This window comes from Anser brachyrhynchus (genome assembly GCF_964034855.1).
Source record: "Anser brachyrhynchus genome assembly, chromosome: 19".
NCBI lineage: Eukaryota > Metazoa > Chordata > Aves > Anseriformes > Anatidae > Anser > Anser brachyrhynchus.
The window spans coordinates 4,067,364-4,090,928 of record NC_137712.1 but is presented as its reverse complement, the minus strand read 5'-3'; the positions used below and the strand labels follow the sequence as shown (position 1 = coordinate 4,090,928).

General features: G+C 56.4%; 1 protein-coding gene and 1 long non-coding RNA gene across 7 annotated transcripts in view; one reads left to right on the top strand and one right to left on the bottom strand.

The window, feature by feature from the left end:
* Positions 1–9,855, top strand: part of RXRA (retinoid X receptor alpha) — a 107,629-nt gene extending 97,774 nt beyond the window's left edge. For 3 of the 6 annotated variants that reach the window (XM_080561671.1, XM_080561672.1, XM_080561675.1), the window contains exons 8-10: positions 151–242; positions 1,791–1,896; positions 2,474–2,702. In XM_080561671.1, coding sequence (XP_080417797.1) covers positions 151–242; positions 1,791–1,896; positions 2,474–2,690 — 415 coding nt within the window. In that variant the 3' untranslated portion in view covers positions 2,691–2,702. Of the gene's footprint in view, positions 1–150; positions 243–1,790; positions 1,914–1,998; positions 2,703–5,475 lie in introns of those variants that run through there. The other 3 variants (XM_080561674.1, XM_080561673.1, XM_080561676.1) reach the window with 2 other exon arrangements.
* LOC308180319 lies at positions 8,904–22,522 on the bottom strand. The gene is made up of 2 exons (XR_013940886.1): positions 13,228–22,522; positions 8,904–12,296 (listed from the first exon to the last, which is right to left on the bottom strand). It is a non-coding gene; the product is annotated as an uncharacterized lncRNA (long non-coding RNA).
* Positions 22,523–23,565: the final 1,043 nt, after the last annotated feature.

Sequence of the window (23,565 nt, the reverse complement as noted above, 5' to 3'; positions counted from 1 at the left end):
TAGAAACGAGCCCCGTCCCATGACTTTATTAAACGTGCACCAGCGGACCTCGCTCTGGGTCTGACACCTGTTTTTTTTTTTTGTTTGGTTGTGTTTTTTTTTTCTATTTCTTTTTAATGCTGACGCCTGTGATTTTTGTGTCCTTTGCAGAGTACTGACAGAACTCGTGTCAAAAATGCGAGACATGCAGATGGACAAGACAGAGCTAGGCTGCCTGCGAGCCATTGTCCTCTTCAACCCCGGTACATGCAGTTACCTCCTCTCCGTGCCCCGCGCCTCTCTTGGCTGATGCTGCGTCCTTCGGGCTCCTTTTGTTGCCTGTAAAGCTCGATTGCAAATAGCTGTGGGCGCTCCTGAGATCAGGGCAAGAGGGATGAGAGGCGAGAAGGAAAGTCAAATTAAGTGCCACCTTACAGCCACCTCCTGTGCAGCTCGGCTGGGTCAGGATCCATGCCCAGCACTGCACCCGAATTCTCCAGGGCTCCTTCCCAAGCGCTGTCCTCCCCTCCCTCTGCTGAGCTGGAGGGGCTTTGATTTGATCCACGTACACGTTCTTCCTATTGACAGCATCCCAGCTGACTCTGTAAAAAAGAAAGTTCTGGCGCTTTAGGGAGCTGTTGCTAAATGGGAGCAAAAATGAATGTAGACATCCTTTAAGGCAAAAGCATGGATCGGGGCAAAGTCAGAACATGGGTGTTATTGTCCTCTGTTCTGATCTCAGTATCCAAGGGGGCTTATTAGCTGGCTTTCTGGAAAAGTCCTCCGCAGAGCCTGGAGAGGGTGAAAGGCACGAAACTTGCTCATAAAACACACAAGAACTTTTTTGTCTGCAACTTGCTTAGATTTACAGAGTGCAGTGGGCTTTCCCACTGCCCGCTTTGCCCTGTTGGCCCCAGCTGCCCAAGGGGCAGGGTTCATCCCTGCCCTTCCCGCAAGCCTTTGGTGCGCTGGGAGGTGGCTGCTGTCCTGTAGATGCCGCTACTGGGGTTTTCCCTGCGTTTTAGTGTGGGTCAGTGCAGAGCAGACGCAGAAGTGGCCGAGGACAGAGGCGCTCATCTGGGCCCCCCCCCACCTCCCTGCTCTCTGCAGGAGCGGGGTTTGTGCCCAGGCACTGCTCGGTCCCTGGCCTTTCCCACCGTCCCCACGCCAGGCATTCAGGCAGGGTTCAGTGCCGTGTCTTGTTTTTGTTTTTCTGTTTGACTTCCCCCCCCCCCCCCCCTCGTAATCACCAGGAATTTATTGTCTGTAATTTGGGATTAGCCCTATATGGTAAAAAAAAATAGGGGATCTGGAGAGGTTCCCATTGCGCCTGTGCCTGGGATATCAATGGCCTGAGTGTCCCTTTCCCCCTGCTAAAACCAGCTCCTCACCATCTCGAGGGACCTGTTGGAGTGGGGATTTTTCTTATAGCCCTGCTGCAGCGCTTTGTGTTAGAGGGACAAATCCCCCAAGCCCATGCCTCTTAAAGCCTTTGAGGTCTGTGACCGCTGCAACGAGCCCAAATGGTTGGGATTGGGATACGAGGTGGGGTAAAAGGGATCTGTGGTCACAGGGCAAACCTTTTGGGACTTGAATGCTTCGGGAAGGTGTTGGGATCCTGCTCGTGTAGTCGGGGTGTAGGTGCCACATCCATGGCTTGCCCTGCTCTGGTTTGCACTGGTGCTACTGGGAGGGGTGGAGGTGGCTGCGTACCCGGGGGGTGTATGGGGAGGGGGTGTACGGGCAGGGGGTGCCTCGCCTCCCTGCACACCTCGAGGCTCCTGGCTGACGCTCCTTCCCTTGCCTTTCAGACTCGAAAGGTCTCTCCAACCCGGCTGAAGTCGAGGCGTTACGGGAGAAGGTGTACGCGTCGCTAGAGGCGTACTGCAAGCACAAATACCCCGACCAGCCCGGGAGGTGAGTTGCTGCTGGCCGTGCCCGGTCCCACTGCCACAAAGCCCCGTGCTGGGGGCACTGCAGCCCTGGGGGGGGTCCCGGTGCCATCCCTCAGGGCTGCAGCCCGCAGCGTGCGGGTGCTGGGTCCCGTCTGCACCGGGCTCTCGCTCTGTTCCCGCATCTTCTGGGAGCGAGCAGCTCTCTGCAGAGGCAGCTGCTCATTTCTGCCCCCCCTCCAGCTGTGAAAATCCCCCGGAGAAGTGGAGAGAGGTCCTTAGCCCTGTGCTTGCAGTCGCCGAGCACGGGCCGTGGCAGTTCCCGAGGAGCCCCAGCTCCTCCGGCCGCAGCGGTGGGCTGAGCGCATGGGGGAAGGGGTATCGTTTCCCTTTTGGAAACCACGGAGAGCAAACCACAGTGCAAACAAGACACACACGGAGTTAATTTTCAGTGGCAGATGAGCATCATTGCTGGGAAGTGAAAGCCTCAATTGATGCTCTTTTCTCCCCTCCCCGCCTCCCCCAATCCAGCTGGGAATGGGAGGGGGAATTAGGAATGCTTTCCTGGAGCTCTCCGGAGCTGAGTGGGCGCATTTTCCCAGTTACAGCCCGAAGCTGGCAACTGCCAGTTCAGTTACTGACAGTCATTTGAGAAACCAAGCGAAGCACTGGAAACTGCTGCCGGTTTGTATCGCTGCTCAGGCTCGAACGCTGGGAAAAAAACAGCCCCAGCAACCGGGATTTGCATCTCACCTGCATTCCTGGTCTTGCTGGTCTGGGTGGTTCAGAAAAACAAGGATGCGCTTAAGCAGTGAGTAAAGTGAACAGAACGGAACCTCAGAAGTAATAGTGGGCCTTTTTTTTCTCCCTTTTGGGTATCGAAGTGCTGGCAGATGAAAAAAAGAGACAGGTTGTTCAGAGGTTTCTAGGATGTTCGTGGCTGGCTTGTGGAAGATAAAGGTCCTGTTGGGTGTTCTTGATTTTGGCAGTGAGGAGGGAAATGAGAGAGGAGCACGGTGCACAGGGCAGGGATGATCGCCTCTGGTGCCCTGGGCAGTGTGCATGGACCCCAGATGGACTCTGGAGCCGAGTCCTCTTCCTGTAAAACGTGATTGAATTGCACCTCCTCAGCAAGTCCCCGGCCCCCGGACTTGGCAGCTGCGGAGTTTTGGGAGAGCTCCGCGCCGCTTTGGGCTCCGAGCAGGCAGCCGGCCGTAAATGGCACAAGGAGAGCTGCGCTGGGGAATGCGGCCAGCAGCTCTCCCGGATTATTCCCCCGCTGGGAAGCGCTCTTAGCCTCGCACAGGCATCCAGCGTGTGCCGCAGCTCTCGCGCGCCGCTGCTCGCTGCCTCGCTCCTGGCTGGGGGGGCACCGGGCAGGGGGACGCCGTGGGGACAGCCCCAGGAGCGTGTGGCTGCTTTTCATTGACCAAAAAACCACCGTGAAGCTGCCGGGCACCCCTGAGGAAGGTCACTGAGGCACCACCCAAGATGTGTGCCCCAGGGGGCAGCCCCAGTGACGTGGGCTGTGTAAGGGAGCTTTGTGGCTCCCGTAGCCTGCAGCAGGGGCTGAGCAGTTTGGTCTTGCTGGCTTTGAATGACCTCGGGGACCTCCTTGTGTGATCTGCACACCCTGCTTTGCCAAAACCTTTAAGGGTAATCCTTGAGGGCTGCACGTGGGAGCTGCACTGAGCGTTGCTGGCCTTGCTGCCTCTCCTTCCCAGCGCAGGGCCGGGCTGCAATAAGCCCCAGCGGCTGGGGAGGGTTAACCGGGGGGCTGGGAGGCCAGGGTTGCACAACAGCTAAGGGAAAGGCTCTCAGGAGCTCTCTCCATCTTCCTGGTCTCATGGCACAATGCGATCACCATCTGGGGCTGGAAACAAGTTCTTCCTGTGGTTGAGCAAACGCACGGAGCAGCGTCGCAGGCGCTGCACATCCTCCCCTGCTCCCCGCCGCGGCCAGCGCCGAGCCTCCACGGGTGCCCGCGGCGCACAGCTTCGGCCTCAAACCCAACCCTCGAGGGCCGCCGGGCACCCTGCAGACACCCAAAGGGAACTTCTCGGCGGCAGCAGGACGGGGGGGAGGCATTCCTAGGAAAAACCGAGCCGTGCTGCCTCCACGCCACCCCCCTGCTCCTTCGCCAGCGGGGCACGGCGTGTACGTGACACGGAGCAGCCGCGGGGGAGCGGGGCCGATTTCTCCCCTGGCACGTTGTCGTCGTGCTGCGGGCTGGTTATCTCACGGTTAAACGTATCGGAGGGCCGCAGCCATCATCTGGTTTGGTTTAAAGTGAAACTTCCTGAATGGGATGGTAGGACTGATTTGTTTTTCCTGGCTCCGGTCCCGCTGTTCTCGCCAGCTCAGCAAAAAAAAAAAAAAAAAAAAAAAAAAAAAAAGAGAAAAAGAGAAAGAGAAGTGTGCATGCATGTATAATATCGGTGTGTTTGTGCATGTCTCTCTCTCTGTGTTGTCTGACGTCCCCTTCTCCCTGGGCTGGCTCGGTTCTGGCCTTTGCTTGTGTCGAAGCCCTAATTGTGCAGCAGTAAAACCAAGAAAAAAAAAAAAAAAAAGGCGCCGCCAGCGATTAAAGGGCCTCTCTCCCTTTCTGCACGCTGGGACGTGTGCCCCCCAGCTGGCTGCGTGCCCACCGTGGGGTACGGGTGGGCAGGATGGGGGCACCCTTGGGTGTCCCTGCGGGGGCTGCAGGGCGGGCGCGGGGGCTCGGTGGGCGCCGGGAGCCGGCTCGTGCAGCGCGGTCGGCTCTCCCCAGCCCCCCTGGCTCTCCCCTCCTTGCTGTCAGCGCTCTTTGCGAGCGTGGTGGGTGCGACCTGAAAAGCGTCTCCGCCGGGCAGGCTGGGGAGAAAGGGCTTTTGTTCGGCTGGGGCTCGGCGGAGCCCCGCGCGCCGGGCGGGGAGAAGGGGAGCCGGGGGCTGGCACCCCGTGTCCGGTCTGGTTTGCAGCCCTGTCTCCGGCTTCTGCTTCCAGAGCTCCCATCCGTCTGCTTCCATCGCCTTAACTCACGCAGCGCCTTCAGCCTGGGGCTCAGCTGATTTTTGGCCGTGCAAGAAGCCCCCCCCCAGGGCTGCGTGGAGCTGCCTGGGAGGTGCCAGTGCCCGCAGCGAAGGGGCACGGTGCAGCAGAAGCTGACCGCCTCTGCTGCCCTCTCTGCACCTCCTCCATCCCCTGGCTGCAAGCAGAGAGGTGCCGTAAGCTGCCTGCACCGCTCCTTGGGTCCTTGTAGGGACCCTTGTAGGGACCCCACAAGCACCTCGGGGTGCTGGCTGGGCGGTGAAGCCCGTGCATGGCACAGACGCACGGAGCCGGCCGTGCGCCCAGCCCAGGGTGGCCCTTCGTGCCGTGTTTTCTCTCTCTGTGTAGCTCCCAGCAGATGTTTGTTGTGAATATCCACCGTGAGCTCCTGATCTTCAGGGCTGGGGACGTAATTAATGATTTCCCGTAATGATTTCTCTGCACAGCTCTGGGTGTAGCCCCATGGCTTCGGTAGTAGAAGTTGTGTCCAGCTCCGAGCAGGAGCAGCCACAGAAGCTCTGCACGTTGGCGCTGCCAGCTGGATGTCTAACCGTGCCGTGTCTCCTGCCCCCAGGTTCGCCAAGCTCCTGCTCCGGCTCCCTGCCCTGCGGTCCATCGGCCTGAAATGCCTGGAGCACCTCTTCTTCTTCAAGCTAATAGGCGACACGCCGATCGACACCTTCTTGATGGAAATGCTGGAAGCGCCCCATCAAATGACTTAGAGAACTGCTGCTGGGTCAGTCCCTCGCCCGGCCGGGGCCTCGCGGGGCTCCGTCCTCTGCTTTCTCCTCCTCCACCCCAGCCCCTTCCCTCCCTGCCCTCCCCGATGCTGGAGGCACCGTCCGAGCTTCTCCGCGCGCTCCCCGGGGCGACCCCCCCGAAGTCCTCGCCGCCTCGCCACGTTGACCCTTGTCCGTTTGCTGTCACTGCTGCGTCTAAAGACCTGATCCGCTGTTGCCCTGCGGTAGATGTAGAGAAGTGGGGGACGGAGAGCTTTGCCCCGGCGCCCCGTGCCGGGTGGCGCTGCCACGGGAGCTGGGGACGGTGCCGGCCCTTTGGGCAGCGGGGGTTTGGACGAGCCGAGGGAGTGGTTCGGCTCGCCGGATTGCAGCTGGCTATTTTCAGAGGATGGAGGTTTTTTTTTTTTTGAAAAAGAGAAGAGAAAAAAAAAAAAAGAATTCTATTTTTGGTTTCTAACTGTTATTAGTAGTCTCGGTAGTTACTTCGCGGAGGGAGAGGCGGCCCTTACCGTGCCCCGTGAGTGAGTCACCCGTGGCTGCGCAGAGCCTTCTCCTTTCACTTAAAAGCAGAGGATTCGGGGTTGAGCTAAATCCCCCCTCCAAATACCCGGTGGCACGGGGACGTCCTCTCCCTCTCTGCCCACCCCAGGGCACCAGGCGCTGCTGCTCTCAGGCCGGAGCTGCCCACAGACACGAGCACAGGTCCGGAGTGCTTGCTTTAAGGCTGTTTGGGACACGGCATCGCCCTCGCAGGGGTCCTGCTGAGAACCCCTGCCCTTCCCACTGCGCCCAGCATCCCGGCACGGCCCCGCTCGCCAGGCACCATCCCGCGGGACCCCTGCTCAATTTAAGGGCTGTCGTGCTGGAGCACCAGGGGCTGGTGCCTCGGCAGTGCTCCCCGTTTGGTGTTTTGGTCCTGCCCTGCTCCAGGTTGGTTTTGTGTTTCTGGCTGCTGGGGTGGGCTCGCCAAAGCGCCCACCGCCCTGACTGCGCCCGCGTGGGGGGTTCGGGCTCGTCCAAGGGCTTGTCGATTCAGCAGCCTTGGTGCAAAACACTGCAGGGCAACAATTAGTGGGAGCGTTTGGTAATTGTGGACGTTAATTAGTGGCGAAGCGGGAACGGGGCTCCCCCTCCCCAGATCTTCCCGTTTGGGCAGGGACGTGGGGCTGGGAGGTCCTGGCTGGAGGGGGATGCCCGGCAGGGACAGGAGGTCAGCCCGGAGCGCCGGTCCCCATCCCCTCGCCTTTCGCTTTAATCAGGTGTCCCCGGAGCCTGCCTGAGCGCATGGGCTAAAAAAACAGAGCCGATTGAGCCGGGAAGGCTCCTGGGGAGGGTTTTTCCCCCCCTGCAGCAGGACAGGACGGTCCTGAGCACATCCCAGGGCGCTGAGAGCCAAGGACGAGGTGCCTGCGGTTGGCCTCAGGCCCAGGGCTCCAGGCCCAGGGCTTCCCCACCGCTTTCATGTTTGCTGTGCCCCGAAGCAGCAGAGCATTAGGTCCCAAAGAGAGGGCGGTCTCCGTTTCTCCCTGGGGGCTGTAGCTGCCCCCTCCAACAGCCGCTTTGTGCCTGACGGGGGACGGAGCGGTGCCGGGCAGCCCCCGCCTCTGCTTTGGAGCGGACACAGTTGTCACCCGCCTGTCTCGTCCCGCCTGGTGGCTCCATCCCCTGCGGTTAATAAGGCCATCTCCTCGCTGAATAAATACTCAGGATTTCAGGTCATAACTTTCCCTTAGGCTGGCCCGAAGTGGCGAATCCACAGAGGCGGGGAGGAGAAGCGTTTTGGCTCTGCTTCTCCAGCAGCCTGCGTGCCGCCGAAAATATTATTAAACAGCTTCACCCTGGAAGAATTTGCCAAGAAAACTAGGCAAGAGAAACGAAATCTAGCAAGGGTGCCAGTAAACACGAGCAGGCTGCTCCTTGCCAGCGCCGCGCTCGCGCACGCCCGCGCGCGGTGGCCGGGGGCTGGCAGCAGGCGGGGGCGCGCACCCAGGGGGCTGGGCTGGAGCTCGACCTTGCACTGTAATAAACCCGAGCTGTTGTTTGTCTCCGTTGGGTAGAACCACTTTTTTTCTTTTTTTTTTTTTTTGCTCGGTGAGTTTTTGGAAGGGGATCCGCGAGCAGGCGCCCCCACCCCACCCCGCCCCATCCTGGGTAGCGTTTAACTCGGTATAATTAAAACGCCGTCGGCACCGGGGTGTCCTCAGCAAAAAGCGTGGTGCGAAGGGGAAGGCTCTGCCAGCAAGGGGCTCTCAGTCAGGGCGCACGTCTCCGTGCCTCAGTTTCCCTGCTGGGGCGTTGCGTTGGTGTGGTTTGTGACCCCCCCCCCTCCCCACGGAGGAGGGTTTTGGGGAAGGGCTGAGCACCGTCCCGGACCTCGTGCTTTCGGCAGGTGTCGAGGGAGCTCCCGCGTTGCTGTAAATCCGCATGGCTGCTGCTTTCGGTAGAGCTCCTCCGGTCCACACCAGCAGCTTTCGGGGTTCCCAGCGGGTCCTGAACACGAACACGGGTGCTCAGCCCCCCGAGCACGACCCCCCCCTGCCCACCCGCCCAGGGTCACCGGCGCAGCTGTCCCCAGCAGAAGGAAAAGCTTCTGTGCGTCCACTGACATCTGCCACAGCAGCCTTAAAGCAACGCGCTTTTGCATGAGTTTGAGTCTTTCATTTGTATTCTTTTTCACTTTTTTTGGCTTTTTATTTTTTTTTTTTCTTCCTCATCATAATAGCTATAAATATATTACATGCTTGTTTGAAGAGGTGATACATGGGTAAAAGAAAAAAAAAAAAAAGGCACATTATTCACTAGAGAGGTAGGACTTTCATTTAACCAGATCGTAGTACCCTCGCAAAAATCTGGTTTGATTAGGGTGATCTGTTTTTTAATTTTTATTTTTTAATCTCCTTCTGTTGGTGGGACAATCTTTAATTTTCTAAAGATAGCACAACCATCAGCTTTTCAGCCACCCGGGCCGTTCCCCGCCGCCTTCCCCAGCCGAGCCGCGTGCCGCGGGGCTGAGCGCCGCCGCGGGTCCCACCTGAGCAATGGGCACGTTTCAGCTCCCCCCCCCCCGCACGACCGTGGCTCAAGAGCTGATGATGTCCCCATCAGTGACTAGCGTGCATGATCTGTTTTAAGTTGATACATATGTGCGTGTGTATACATGTATGTACTGTAGATATATACACTGTATAAATATCCTCACTCACATATACATATATTATAACCGTAGCAATTACAGACTTTTTTTTTTGTTGTTTTAAGTCAGTTCTTTTTTCCTGTTTTTTTTTTTTTTTCCTCTCGTATGTTTTTTTTTTTTTGCTTCGTGTAAGCGAGTACATTGTATCTGAACCCCTTTCCGAATTGGCGTACGCCAAATCTGGATCCTTATGACTCGAGACAAAGGAAATGCATCTATTTTAAGATGCCTTTTTTGTTTTTGTTCTTTTTTTTTTTTTTTTTCTTTTGAGCAGCAGGTGGTTTTGAGTAAAAAAAAATAGCTTTAGCAATTCCCAATACTTAGTGATGGATGCCTTGGCTATGGGTTGCATAGCTAAAAAAAATAAAATACATTTAAAATTTAGAATGACAAAAAAAAAAAAAGAGAAAAGATAAGGAAAAAATATCTAAAGCATCAATAAAGTTAAAAATCTATTTTTGTACAAATGTAATTTTATCCCTTGCATATTCTTGGATATTTTTTTTTCTGGATTGTTTTGTTTCTTCTACAGAGATTGTTATAAACGCTGTCTCTATTTTTCTCTCTTTCTCTCTCTCTCTTTCTCTCTGTAAATGTTCATCCGCAGGGACAGGGATCTGGAGAAGAGGGAGAAACTTTTGACTGTGTTTTAAAGGCTTTATATGAAATCTCTTTTGAAATAATTTTTTTGAATGAACTTTTTATTTTTTTCCCCCACTTCCAAAATCTTTTTCGGGGGGGGGGGGGGGAGGGAAGGGCGGGCTGGTCTGGGGGTGTCTTTTGTCACGTATATCCGGCGTTCCCGCAGGTCTGTTTTACTGTGAAATCACTACCGTATATTATTATTCACTTAAAAAAAAAAGGAAAAAAGAAAAAAAAAAGAGTTGCTGCTGGAAACGCCAGTATTTTGATGAACAATTGTATTAGAATTGTGAAAAAAAAAAAGAAAAAGAAAAAGAAAAAAAGAAAAAGAAAAAAGAGAGAAAAAAATAAGAAAATATATGAGCATTTTAAAATATAACCCAGTCCAAGTCCTCTTTTGTTCTTTATGGGTATTTCCTGAGCTGGTCCTTAGGCTGTGGGGGCCTGTCCGCACCAAGGGGGGTCCCGGTCACCCAGGGGTCCCCGTCCCGGGTTCCCTCCTGCTCTTCCCCTCCTCTCAGCTTGGTTCCTTCGAAGCCTGGCCCAGCAGGCAGGATTTCAGCCGAGGGCGGTGGGGTTTCTGCATTCGGTGCTTGACTTCGTCCTGCCTCTTTCCTCCCTGCTTTAGTGAGCAAGTAAAAACAGCCCCATGGACTTCACGATGCACCTCCAGCTCCACGACAGCCTCACGTACGTACGGACAATGTAGGTACAAAAATAAGTAGCGGTGGTTTGAGTGTGCTCCGTAACCCCCCAAAACCCATTTATCGGTCTGGGAGCCATTGAGGCTTCGTTTTCCTGGAGCCGCAGGATCACGGAAAGGTTTGGGGTTGGGGTGAGAGCAACGGCAGAACCACGGGGGAAAGCCCAAGGCCGAGCGAAGCAGATTGTTCTTGCCCCGAGGAATTTCTCTTGAAAGAATTTCTGATTCCTCTGACAATTCCAGCTGTACCCACTAGTGACAGTGGGACGGTGCCACTTACAGCAGCTGTGTGATGAGTGCCATTGTGGGAGCCAGCACCCCAAGAGGGACTGTGCCAGCTGGGTGCACGGGGCTGACCCTGGGCTTTCTGGTGGGTTGGTGACGATGGGGTGACGCGGGCCGTCTCACATACGAGGACCCCCCTTGGCACACCACACACCGTGGGCTGTGCTGGGCCAGAGCCACCGTGGCTCTAACTGGGGACATGGGCGGGGGGGGAGCTCCGACCCTGGGACGCATCCCAAAAACCGGGACACAGGGCACAGCACGGAGCAGCGCGCTTCTGGGGTCATGGGCACCTCGCCACGGTGACAAGAGCACAGTGACAAGCTGCCCTCGGGCACGCACGTGGGGACAGCGTGCCGTTTTCCAGCCCCTTTGCCTCTCGGTGTCAAGTTGGTGCCTCTGGAGTGGGAGCATTGCCGTGCGGGGAGGTGCCGCCAGCCCCCAGCACCGTGCTCGTGACGGGGAGCAGCGAGCGGTGGCCTTGGCTTAACCTGGATCCGTTGCCAGGTACAAACAAGATTGAACTTGCTCTTGGGTTTACAGCGGAGATAAATCCTCCCCGACGGCTGCAGAGCCGGTGAAATAGAGACGGAAAATGGGTGTTTCAATTTGGTTAGTGACGATCCGTGCGCTCCTCACTTTGCCGCGATATTTTTTCATTTGGGAAGCCGGGGACGTGGCTGGCAGAGGGCAGGGGAGGGGGGGCAAAAAGGATGGTGGTGGCTCACAGGTGCCTGCTGCTCCCTGGTGTGGGGACACAGCCCGATGCCACCCCAGCTCCGAGTGCCGCCCCTCTGCTCATTTTTGGAGACTCTGGGGACCGGGGAGCACCCACAGGCCCTGGCCACCCAGCAGCGGCTCGCCTGGCCGGCTGCACTCGCGCATGGGATGGCTCCTGTTCCAGAGGCTGGTTATTTGTCTTGTTAACCTCCAGGCAGCAGTTTGTGTTTGGAGAGCAAATATTTACCTCCCTTCCTGAGTTTTTTTTTTTTTCTTTTCCCCTTCTCCCAGGGTGGAGCAAACTGGGCTCCGTGGCCAACGCTCGCCCTCGCACCACGGGTTGGCTGGGTCCCCACCACCCGTGGGCTCAACACCCACGGCTTTGCTTTGAACATTGGGCTTACTTCTATATTTAAAGCAGCTAATAACAAAAGGCAAGGCCAAGCCAAGCTGCCCACCGTTCTTTTTCTTTCCTTGCCATGTTTGCTGCCACCCCCTCGGGAAGCTGGGCGCTTTCCCAGGCTCCAGCTCCTGCTCTGGGGGAAAAGGGAGCAGGAGGAGGAGGAGGGTGGCACCATGAACTCATTGCTGTTTCTCCAGCTCCAGCTGGGATCAAAGTGCCTGATTCCTTGATAAGAGAAGGTGGTTGTAAGGGAATGAAATGGTTCACACATGCAATGGCTTGGGGCTTTTGCAGCGTGGCAGGGCTGGCTGCGTGCAGGATTGGCCCTCACCTCGCGAGGAGCTTGGAGGAAGATAAAAAGAGGTCCAGAGTGCTCTTTTATCAGAAACCTCCTAATGCCAGATTTCCCTAAACCCTGAACTCTTAGAGGTGTAGGATCGGGAGGGGGCTTCAGCTTCCCCTGCAAAACACCATCCTGGTGCTCTGGGTGCATAAGGGGGTCCAGCATGGACGATGCTGTGCCGGGGGGTGCGGAGACACTCTTGGAGCCGCATCCTGCTTGGTGGCACCAGGCTGGCCACTTAATTTCTGCGCGTCCCCAGTGCTGACAGAGATGGAGTGAGGTGTCGGCAGACTGTTTTGAAATCCTTAAGAGAACGGCTGTGATCCCCGTCCTCTCCATGCCTCGGCTTTGCAGCGAGGAGGGGCTCTACAAATAAATACAGACAGATGAGCTCTTTCACTGGTAATTTGTCACTTCATAATTGCCAAAGAAAAGCAGGTTAGTTTTCTGCTCCTGACCTCTCTCAAGCAGCCTTTTCACCCCAGCTGGCCCCGAGGCCGGGGTCGGGGTCCCAGGGGGCAGCTTTCCCCCCGCGCTGTTGCCGCAAAGGGCACCTTGGCCTTCTGCAGCAGTGACATTTCCACGGGTCCCCCTGCGCTCCCCAGCCCAGTGCTCCCCACTGCGGGCCTGGCACGTGGGAACCGGGCTCTGGGCATTTCCCTGGTGGGACTTCGGGGTGTGCCGAGCCGTGCCATGCCATTCTGAGCTGTGCTGTGCCGTGCCATGCCATGCCGAACCGAGCTGTGCCATGCCATGCCAAGCAGTGCCACGCCAAACCACGCCGTGCCATGTCGTGCTGAGCCGTGCCATGCCAAACCAAGCAGCCCAAGAACAAAGGGCTGCTGCCCCCGCCCGACAGCAGCTCCCCGGCCCCCGCAGCCCCCCGGGCAGCCTCGGGTTTGCTCTCCCCCCGAGGCTCTCCCCCCGACCCCGGAGCCCGGCAGCTCCCCTCGGGAACCCCTGCAGCCACCTCATCCTGCCTCTGACAGCCCCTGCTGCAGCAAGGTGTGCAGAGCAACAGGCCACAGCACAAAACTCTGCGTCTTGAGGATTTAGACCTCATTCTTCCATCAGAATACAAACGCCTTTTTTTTTTTTTTTTTTCCTTGCAGTATGACAAAGGGTTAATAACAGGCTCGGAGGGGAGCATTGCCTAAAATGAGCGTCTTTCATTTCCAAAGCGCTCGAGATCCCAAGGCACAGGCGAGAAATACTAGCCACAAAAATTTCGCATCTCTCTCCCTTACAACACTGGCAGTGAAACCTTGTTTGGCTTTATATGCAAGATTTTCCATACCGTGCTCCAACGCAACTCCATTCCGCTAAGCCCACATCTTGTTTTTCTACTGACAAAGTGAGGTATGATTCTTGGCTCGGCGATTTTCTGCTGTGGAAGACTAAATGAAAAGATGCTTTTAAAGCTCATTCACTCAACACTCAACCCAAAACCCAGGGGGGGAGGGTCAAATGGAAATTCATTAAAGTTATCAGACGGGCTTTCTGCTTTTGTGGTGGGTACGAGGCTGAAGAAAATTAAATGAAGACACAAGTGTTTGTTAGGATACCGTGAAAGGTAGAACAGCCCAATGAGTAAAACAGCCAAGTCATTTAATTTATTTTCTTACAAAAAGCTCGTGTTTGAGTCATTGTGATTCCTGAGGACACAGCCCTTGGTGTTCATTTTGTCTGGATCTTTTAATTTATGGCATAAAAGCATCCTGCCCTGCAATAAGGGCAGCCGCATGCTTCTCCCCGGCAGGGGCTACCTTGCAGGAGCTTACAGCTGAGCCGGGGAGGCAGGACGGAGATGGAGGAAGGAGGATGAGTGGCCTCGCTCAAGGCTGGCCAGCAGGGAAGGAGCGGGAAGGCTGCTCCCAGCCAGCCCCAGCCTCTCTTCTCAGCCTCCTGCTCTGCCTTTGCGAATTTGGCACACCAGCACCCGTTCCTGGGGCTCCCTGCCCCTTCCTCACCGCTCCAGTGGCTGCTTTCTGCTTGCCCGGGTTGGGGTGAGAAAGGAGCAGGCGGAAGGTCCCCAAGGATGCTGCGCCTCCGGGAGGGACCGAGGGCTTTGTGGAGCTGCAGGGCAGGTGGCCTCCAACACCCCTGGGGTTACACCGCACGCCGTGGTCAGAGGAAAGCAGCTCCCCCGAGCAGGACCGAGCTGGGGGGGCTGCCCCGGTGTGTCCCCGGCCACCAGCAGCTGCCTCCCTTCCCGGCTCGCCGCCCGAGCAGACACACCAGGACGTGGGTTCCTGGGCGATGCGAAGACATTACCTAATCCTTTGAAACCGGATCCTCCCGTCAGGCTCCAGTTGGAGGAGAAAAGCTTGCTCTGGCCTGTCTGTTCCTGCTCCAAAAAAATGTTTCCCTCCTCATGGCAAGGAGCGCGCTGTGAACGATTTCCTGCTATCGGGAGGGTGGAGGTGGGTCCCCGGAGACCCCCCTCCGATTAACCCCTGCCTGGGAAGCCCTGGGCCTCATGTGCTGGTAAATCTTCCCATTTCCATCATGGGGACCACTGCCTTGAACAAGGAACGAGCCTCGTGAAACACCCCCTAATTTAAACCCATTTGCACCATCCTGCCAGCTGTGGATTCACTAGTGTCTAATATGGGATGCTCTCACACAAGGGAAAATTGGGTGCTTGGTCCCTGCAGGGACTGTGAGAGGCAAAGGGAGCAAAGAGAGTGTCCGGGGGGTTTGGGTGGGGTTTGGGAAGGTCCCCTGGGTGCCTCAGTCCCCTGGATGTCTCAGTTGGGTGCCTGCAGCCCGTTTGAGCATCCTTGCGGGGTGATGCTCTCTCCAAGCATCTCAGCCTGCTGACAAGCAGGAGGAAGGCTGGCAGGAGAGACAATTTGTGGCTAGCTATTTGCTGTTGTCACTCCGACCATTTTACCTTAAGAGGCAATAAAGATGAAAGCCAATAATAAGCAGCCAGCCATCATTTGGGGGGGGGAAAGGCTATAATTTACTTTGCCAGGGCTGCAGGGAGTCCATCTGAGGCTGGCGTTATTGACAGGAAGTCTATATGGTTTGTTTCTTACAGTACTTACGTGCGCTCAGAGCAGTTGAGGGTGACATTTTTAAAATCTAAAAATATACAGCCAGTAGCTAACTTCCAGCAGCATGGAAGGGAGGAGAAGGATTTATGCCCAGAACGTCTTGAACTTTACAAAAAAATACGTCTGCAGAAAAGGCTTTAAGGGGTTTGCGGGAGGGGAGCAGTCCCCTGGCTGGCTGTGGGCCTTGGTGGGGCTGTTGGGTTTTGGCCACTGGTGCTGTGCTGGGGGGACCTGGTCCTGGGCTGGATTCTCATTTCTTTTATGGGCACGTAAATTGGGAAGGGTGCTGCTGAAGTCGCGGCAGTTACAGGCAGATCAAACAAGAGCAAGCGAAGGAACCGGGTGCTTTTGTGCAGCCCTGGGTTGTGGCCACTAAACCACGCTGTGCCTCTAGGGAGAGCCCCGGCGGGGCTTTCTGTGGCTGTTTAGGAGGGACATCCCCCAGGCTCTGCCCCTGGCACAGCACACAGCTCCTCGCACTGCCCCCGCTGCGCCGCGCTGCCCGGACCTTGCTGCCAGCCCAGGGGAGCAGACGCGTCCTGCTCGACCCCATCCAGAGGACAGGGCGGCCTTACAGTCACCCTGCCATCCCGGTAAGCTCAGTGAAAATGAGATTTTTTAACCTCAAAGGAAGATGATTTTGATTCTCATTTTCTCCTGCTCAAAATAAGCAGTAACTCTGCTGATGGCAACACTTCCCCCAGGAGTACGAGGGCTTGATCCTACCGATCTGGGGAACTCAACGATTAAGACCTGTCGTAGCCTTTTTCACAAGAATCATCAAATCCTTCCTTCTCTCCAAGACGTTTTCTTGTGGGGAGGGAGGAGGTGGTTTCAGGAAGCACAACGAGTGACTAATCTCCCTCCTGCCTCTGCCAAGGGAGAGCAACCAGCCGCACGAACATCCCCGCTGCCTGCGAGAGCTCCGCGATGTCAGCGGGGTTATGATTTATGGCAATCAATCCACCACCCTTATTTATAGCAGCGGCTCTATGTGAGATTTCACACACGAAGATTGGCTTGTTCCACGGCCTCGCTCCTGCCAAAAATCATCTCCGGGCCTCCCGACCCTCCGGGGGGCTTCGCCACGCCACTTGCGTGCCCACGCGGGGAGGTGCTCGGCCATCCCCACCCCATTTCTCCCCCTTTGGAGACTGTGTGCACGTTCCCACATTTGCTGCCTTTTCTCTTCCTCTTGCCTTCTGTCTTCAGAGAGCCTTTTTAGAGAGCCAGAGGCTTTCGGGCCGGTGGAAGGAGGCTGAGGGCTGCCGAGATGGGAGCGGAGACCGGCGCCTCTGTCCTGCGGCGGTGGGCAGAGGCAGACGTCTGTGTGCGAGAGCGAGCGGCTGATCTGCATGTTTCTTTATTAAAAAACGCGATCTCTATCTCCGCGAAATGTCCATCATGACTATTCAAAACCGCTTCTGCTGCTTGCCAGCGGTTGTTATTCAGGTTCTCTCCCATCCTGCTGCTATTTCGCTTGTTTGTCCTGGTGCTCCCGGATGTCTGGGTGGCTGCAGGGCCACGGGGCCTGTAGCTGTTTTCCAGCACATCCGGGAAACTCGGCGAGGCAACGGGGGCTTCTGCTCTGCCTCGTAGGAAAAGGCTGGAAACCCATGACTCTGGAGGTTCAGAAACCATACAGCAAATAAAAGGAATGAGAATAGAGGAATAATCCTGTAACCCCCCTGATTCTGTGACAGCAGTGGACCAGGGATCTTGGAGTCACCTGGGATCATAATTAGGTTTTCTCTCTGATTAGCTGGGAACAGGAAACCCTTTTTTTTTTTTCTTTCTTTTCTTTTTCTTTTTTTTTCCCTGTGGCAATACGTGGTCACGGCAAGAGAAAGTGTTGCAGCCTCTGTTTAAACCCGAGCCTGCTCCCAGTGCTTCAGTCAGCTCCGTTTCTGCGCCGTGATGAATGGGGCCCTGGGACGTGATACCTGTAACAGCCAAATCACTTACCTTGAAAATGCAAACCTTATGGAAAGGGAATCAATAATTCCTGCAGCCTGGGCTTTGCTGACACGCGGCCCGAGCCCGCAGGAAATAAACCCTTTGTTAATCTTTCTCAAGAGGCACACAGGCTCCTATAAAAAGCTCCTGAAGTAAGTAACTAATTACAGCCTGCACGAGGCTCCAGTCTGTCACCCCCGACAGCTCCGTGGGAGCAGGGGCTGCAGCGCCGCTGGCCAGGATGATGGACGAGTGCGCGCGAGCTCTTGGCTTCGCTCTGAAAGAGGAAGAATTAATGGGCAAATAAATTACAAATCAATTATTAAACCTTAGCAGCGTGCGGGGCCCTGCTCAGGCTGGGTATCAAATATACATTTCTAATTAACTCAACAACTCTTGTCTAATGTGCGCTGGATGCTGCCTACTGCTGGAAATATGAATTTTGGTCGTGTGCTTTAAATGGAGCCTTGCATTTGTCTCTTTCTGCTGCTCAGGTCTGTAATGGAGCACTTTTTAGGCGCAGAATACACCAAGAGATGCTCGGCTTTACGCTGAGCACCAGACCAGCCTCGGGCAAGCCGTGGAAGCTGCAACACAGAGGGGGATGAATCCGACAGGGATTAAGCGCTTGATGTGCTGTGGGCTCTCAGTTGCTTTCCCTGAGCCCCGGATCCCAAATACAGGCAGAAGCCACCGTGCTTTCCTCCCCTCCCTGCTTGTCTGGGACCGTCTGTCAGCACCCAGCAGTATTACCATGAGAACAACCACCGCCTGCTACCTGCCTGCGGTGTCTAGACAGATCCCAGGCCAGAAGTTCTTCCTGGAGCACTAGGAAAATAAAAGAGGCTTGGCAGATGGACTGCTGCATTTACACACCCACCTCTGCTATCCTCGGATGAATCCTGGCCTCGAATCACCAGCACCGCTGCTCCCGAGCGGCAGGGGTGAGAAGCCCCTGGAGGAGCTGGCTGCTGCTGGGGGCTGTGGGTGGGATTTCACGGGGCTTGGGATGGGTTTAACACCCGAGTCACTGTAGGGCCAGGTAGTCCTGCTCCGTACCGAGGCGATATTTCTGCTGCTCACTAATCAATTATAATTCTGAGACAAGCTCCCATATGGTGCCTTTATAAATCACTCTCTCCAGTTATCAAGCCTGTCTTATTTGCCTGACAGGAGCTGTAAGGAGGGTGGTTTTCAGGCTAATGTTGACTCAAGTGCACAGAATGTGATTTATTTATAGAGTTTTATAAATTGTTTTAAAAGTCAAAATCTGGGTCCTCGAGGAGCTAAACCAAAAGCTGACGACTCATTCTGCAGCCTCTGCCTGAGCCTCTCTGTAAGAAGCGCTGGTTTGGGGGATCTGGCCTGTAAAAACAGGTCCTCAGTCACCGCGGGGAGCTCGGTGGGCACAGAGGAGCAGCTCTCCATCGCTCGCAGGGCACGGGGGTGCTGGGGACAGGCAGGACCGCTTGGGCAGAAAGCTGAAATTTGGAGGCTTGGTGGATGGGCTGGGCAGAAAGCAGGGACGAAGGGGCTGAGGGGAAACCAGAGCAAAAGAGAGGAGCCCTTTGACCCCTCACGAGAGCAGAAAACAGCCCAAGGTGCTTGGGGTACGTGGGGTGGTGCTGGTTCCGAGCACAGAGCAGAAAACCAGGGTACGGCAGAGCCGGATGCCCTTGCCATGGGCAAGACGGGGTAAATGGCAGCCCAGCGGGGCTCGGGATACTGGGGTTTATTTCTCGGCCAGATCCAAGCCTTTAACCAAGTCTGATATCTGACAGTGACTCTCTTGCTCCCCCCAGTGCTGCGTTCACCCGTCTCAGCCGAGGGGCCGAGGTCCCTGAGCATCCCGTGCCCGCTTCCTCCCCACCTTCCCAGTTCCCACTTCTCCCCAAGAATGCTTCTCCAGGTCGGGGACCCAGCTTTTTCGCCCCGGTTTCTTTTCAGAAACATAAGCCCCCATTTTTCCCAGCCTAAACAGCCGATGTGCAGAAGCACAGCGTGCGGTCGGCCTCCTAATCAGCCGATCTGGCTCTCGCCTGTTTTTTAATCATAGGTTTCGCGATTTGTCGCTTTCTTCTTATCAAAATTTACAGCCAGCCTGTGCCGGTTGCAGCCGATGGGTAACAGGTTTCTGCTGGAGGGCCCCGAGGTTCTGGTTTGCCATCCACCCCCCATTACGCACACATCCAGATATCTCCCCCCCCCAAAAAAAAATTCACAGTTATTTGTTTCACCTACACCAGCCCCGACCTACACGAATGCTCTCTGCTCAAATGGTTTTGTACCCGTTGCCGCACATTTTAACCCCTCTCCCACGGAGCTCTGGATCTAGCTCCTTTATTTCCAGAAAGGGGGGGGCGGGGAGGGGATATTTCCCCTCCTGACAGTGCTGAATAAACACCGCTTCTCTTTTTTTCCCATGGGAAAAAAAAAAAATCAACCTGAAAGGAAAATCCAGAGCATTAACTTGGTGTCAGAAGGAAAGGGAACCTCCCTGGGCACGGTGCGTTCGTGGGATTTGCATGATTTGAAGAGGAATAAGAGGAACCCCGGTTAGGAAGCGGGGCGAGGAGGGTTATGGGCGGGTTTTTTGGGGAGGCAGCAGCGCCCTGACGGCACCCAGCTGCCATCGATCCGCCTCGCTCCCGGACGAGTTAGAGCCTGCACCTGCCTCAAAGCGCTTTTAGGGAGGGGTGGAGGAAGCCTGGGGCTTGTGAACACGCTGCTAAGGAGCCAAGCTTTTAAAGCTGGGACCTTGGAAACCCTCAAGGGTTGCAGGGTCGAAGCCGGGCTCCCTCAGCCATCGCCCGCTGCTCTGCGCGGTGGAAGCCGGAGCGGGGGCTTTAACCTGCGATCCTCCCGCACGGGATTACCGGGGGCGGCCTCAGCGTGTTCCCACGGGTGAGAGGAGGGCTCTGGGGGCTCCGTTTTCCCCCCCCCGGGGTGCGGGGACCCTCCCGGGGCCGTGGCGTGCCGTGCCGGTGGCCGCGCCGCGCTGCGCCCGCCAGGTGCCGCCCTCGCCCCGCGCATCCCCGAGCATCCCCGCCGCGCCCTCCCGCGGGCTGCCCCCCCGTCGCCATGGCAACGCCTTGGCAACGCCCTGGCAACGGGTCCTGGACCCCCCCCATCCCTCCTGCACCCATCACTTGGGTGTCCCCCCCCAAAAAAAAAAATCCCTGTCCCCTGCTCTGCCCTCCCCGGTCACCGCCCTGGGGGAAAAAAAACCCACGTGGGGCTGCCCAAAAATGTCCTGAGTGGGGTGGGAAGAGAGTGGTGGGGGTCTGGGGGGGGAGCTGCTGCTAAAACCTAATCAATGTGTTACGCGGAGGGTTGTGCAAGGCTGAATGCTCTGCTGGTGCTGCCTCTGTGACTGTGCTGCTGCTAGACCTCAGTACCAGGCGTGTTCGTTCTTTCCTTCTCTCTCTGCCCCCTGTTCTTGTATTTTTCAACGGTCTGAGCTGCTCGGGGATTCGCACGGCGTGTGGGCAGAAATGGCCAAGGTCAGTGGCTGCACGCTGAGCCCTCCGGTGCAGAACAGCAGCAGCTCTGCCGGATGAGGGAGGTGATGCAGGCAGGCCTTGGTGCCGAGCCGGGCAGTGGCCTGCGACGTTCGTATCTGGCTGGCCTTGCTGAGAAGCAGCAGCACAGACTATCTAGAAACTCAAGCAAGTCTTTCAGATGGCAGACTTCCCTTCCTCCTTTTGGTTCTCCAGCCGGGTCTCATTCTTGCCCTGGGTGGAGACAGATTTCTGCTCCGCTGGGGATAGTAAAATTGTGCCGAGGGTAGAGCAGGGCCTTCGAGCACCGCCTGCGGGAGGAAACACGAGCCTCGGTGCCGTGCAAATGAGATGTGCTCCCCTGCAAATTGGATTTAGCCCCTTTTGTGCCTGTCCTGGGTAGAATCTTACACAACTGAGAAATCCTTCAGCCTATTGCCTGTTGTGAGCAGGAGACGGGTGCATTGCACTCGCTGTCATTTCTAAAACAGCTCAAACAAATCTAAACCAAAAAAAAAAAGCCATGGGGGGCTGCAGCTTCAGCTCCTGCCTCCTCTCCAGCAAGGGCAGGACATGGGGAATGGCTTTGGGTGAGCTGTATTTGCGCTCCCTGCAGGCGGCTGGAAACCACCCCCTCATTGTTAGGAGTTTGATGCTCTGAAGACATTGGACGAGCCTTAATTTTGAGGTCTTTGTGTCGGTTCAGAGAGGAGTTTGGACCCAGCCTCTCAATAATCCTTGGCTGGCTGCATCCCTCCCCACCCCTCCCATGCAATTAGTGCGGAGGGCTCCCTCAGAAGTGCCCGACTCATTTTACTTGGGCCGTGTCTGGCTTATTCCTGGCCTGGCCCCCCCGCTCGAGTGGTGTCGCCGTGGGGTCCCCTGCGGCTGCAGCTCCCCGCGAGCTCCCCTGCGCCCATCGCTGCCAGCCCGGGGGCAGGGTGTTCCTGCAGCCACCCCGCTTTTTTAGGGTGGCTACGAAGCCTCAGGAGAACACCGCACTGCAGGATTTCTCCCTGGCTGGGGGGGAGACGAGGCTGGTGTGGCTGCCCCAGGCGCTGCTGCCTGCTCTGCCCTCCCCCTGCTGCGGGCAGCGTGCCTTCCCCCCCAGCATAGGGCAGGGAGAGGCTGGGGGTCGGGGGGGGGGAGCAGAGCCTGCCCCACTGGTGGTGTTCATCCCTTAAATTTCTGGCACCACCACGGCTTTTCCCAGCTCTCTGCCGTTTGCCCGGCAGGCTGATCCCAGAGCAGCAGGGGTCGTGCGGGGGGACGAGAGGCGTTTTGAGCTGGGTGTGACCCCTTCTTCCCTTTCCTTGGGGAAAGGGAGCTCGGCACAGAAGGCAGGGTTTGAGGCACCTCCCCGTCACTCTGCCTTACCCTCCTCCAAGCCAACGCAGTAAATTACGGCCCTAATTGAAACCATGCCTGGGCTGCGCCGGCCTGAATTGTGGGGTGAGCGTTTCTGCTTGTGGGGGGGCTGTTTGCAGGGACAGAAGGGCTCCCTGAGCGTCAGTGAGCAGGGCTAGGTCTCTAACGGGCCGCTTGGAGCTCAGGCACCACCAGAAATTGTTATACCCTCCATCACATGGAAAACCCCATGGTTTTCACACGCACCCCATGGAAAAGGTGGCTCGGCACATCCAGAAGGTGCTCAGATCGCAAGGGGCTGGTGAAGGCTGTAGGGAGTCAGTGCTCTGATACGGGGCAGCAGCAGGTAAGGGCGCTGGTCCGAGCTGTAAGGTTGCAAGAGGTCCTAAGTGGCTGTGGGATTTCCTCAAACAGGGCTGTGCCCAGCACACACGATGACGCTCAGCGCTGCCTTGCTTAGCTCAGGACCGTTGCGGGGCTTGCAGCGTCCCCATGGGGGAGGGAGAGGATGGGATAGGATGGGAAGGGTTGGGGTGGGATGGGGTGGTCCCGCAGCAGCGGGGGCTCAGCCCCTGCAGCCCCCGGGGCTGCTCTGAGCAGGGCTGCAGCTTTTGCTGCTCCCCTCCTCTGGCCGGGGAGCTCTCGCTGCCACGTGGCCTTTTCCACTACAGCACCCTCCTCTCCTCCCCGCCCCGCGTTGCTTCTTGCTTCTTTTTCTTTTTTCCTCAGGAAACATCTGGAAGCTGAGTGAGAAACATTAAAAGGGGGGGAAAAAATGAAGGAAAAGAAAAGAAAAGGAAAAAAGCAAGGGGGAGGGGATCTTGGGAACACCATATGATTTCACTTTCCTAAGACAACTGCAATTATGCCTTTGAGGCTTTACCAGTCACTGTAGATTCAAACCATGTTGGATGATGTAAGTGGGAAAATATGAAGGACCTACTGGCTGTTTGAGGAGAAAAAAAAAAAGGATCAGTTTCTGGCATTTTATTTAACATTATGAATCAGAAGAAGGGCGACAACCAGATGGACTTTTTCTTTATTGCTTTCCTAGGCTTGCTTGTGCCTTGCTGATCCCTTTGGAGAGGGGGAAATGCCTCCAGGAGCCTGCTGCTGCCTCAGCCCCATGGCTGGAGCTGGGACTCGGCGGCTCCCAAACCATCCTGGGCTGGGCTTTGCACTGAGAAGGGACTTGGGCTTTTTTTTTTTTTTTTAAGCCCAAAATCGGTGAGTGGGGTAAGCAAGAGCTGTTGGTCCAAAGGGCCCCTCCTGTGCCTGCCCTGCCAGGGTTTCTGCAGGCTCCTCTGCACGGAGGGAGGCTTCAGCTGGGGATAAAATGGCTCCGAAGGCTGCTGAGGGATTTGCACTCCCCCTGCCCCTCAGGCAATGCAGAAACCCTTGATTCAAGCAGCTTCGTGCACCAAAACCTGTCCTGGGGTGCACAGGGAGCATCCCCCTGCCTTTTCCCAGCCCTGCAGACAACCACGGGTCCAACTTCGCCCCACTTCCCACCCCAATTTCCTCCCCACCCCCAGAGGGAATTACGATATTTTTTTTCCCCTAGATAAAGCCCTCTGTGGTCTGTTCAGATAGGTCCAACACAAATATTGCTTGTTTTCAGCAACCATGAGGATTCCTGTTCGCAGGCAACTTCCAGCTCGCTGTGCCCGCTTGGTGCTGGGCCACGCTCGGGAGTTTGGGCTGTGGAGCCTGGAGCCCGGCCCTGGGACAGAGCCACTTGAAAGGATC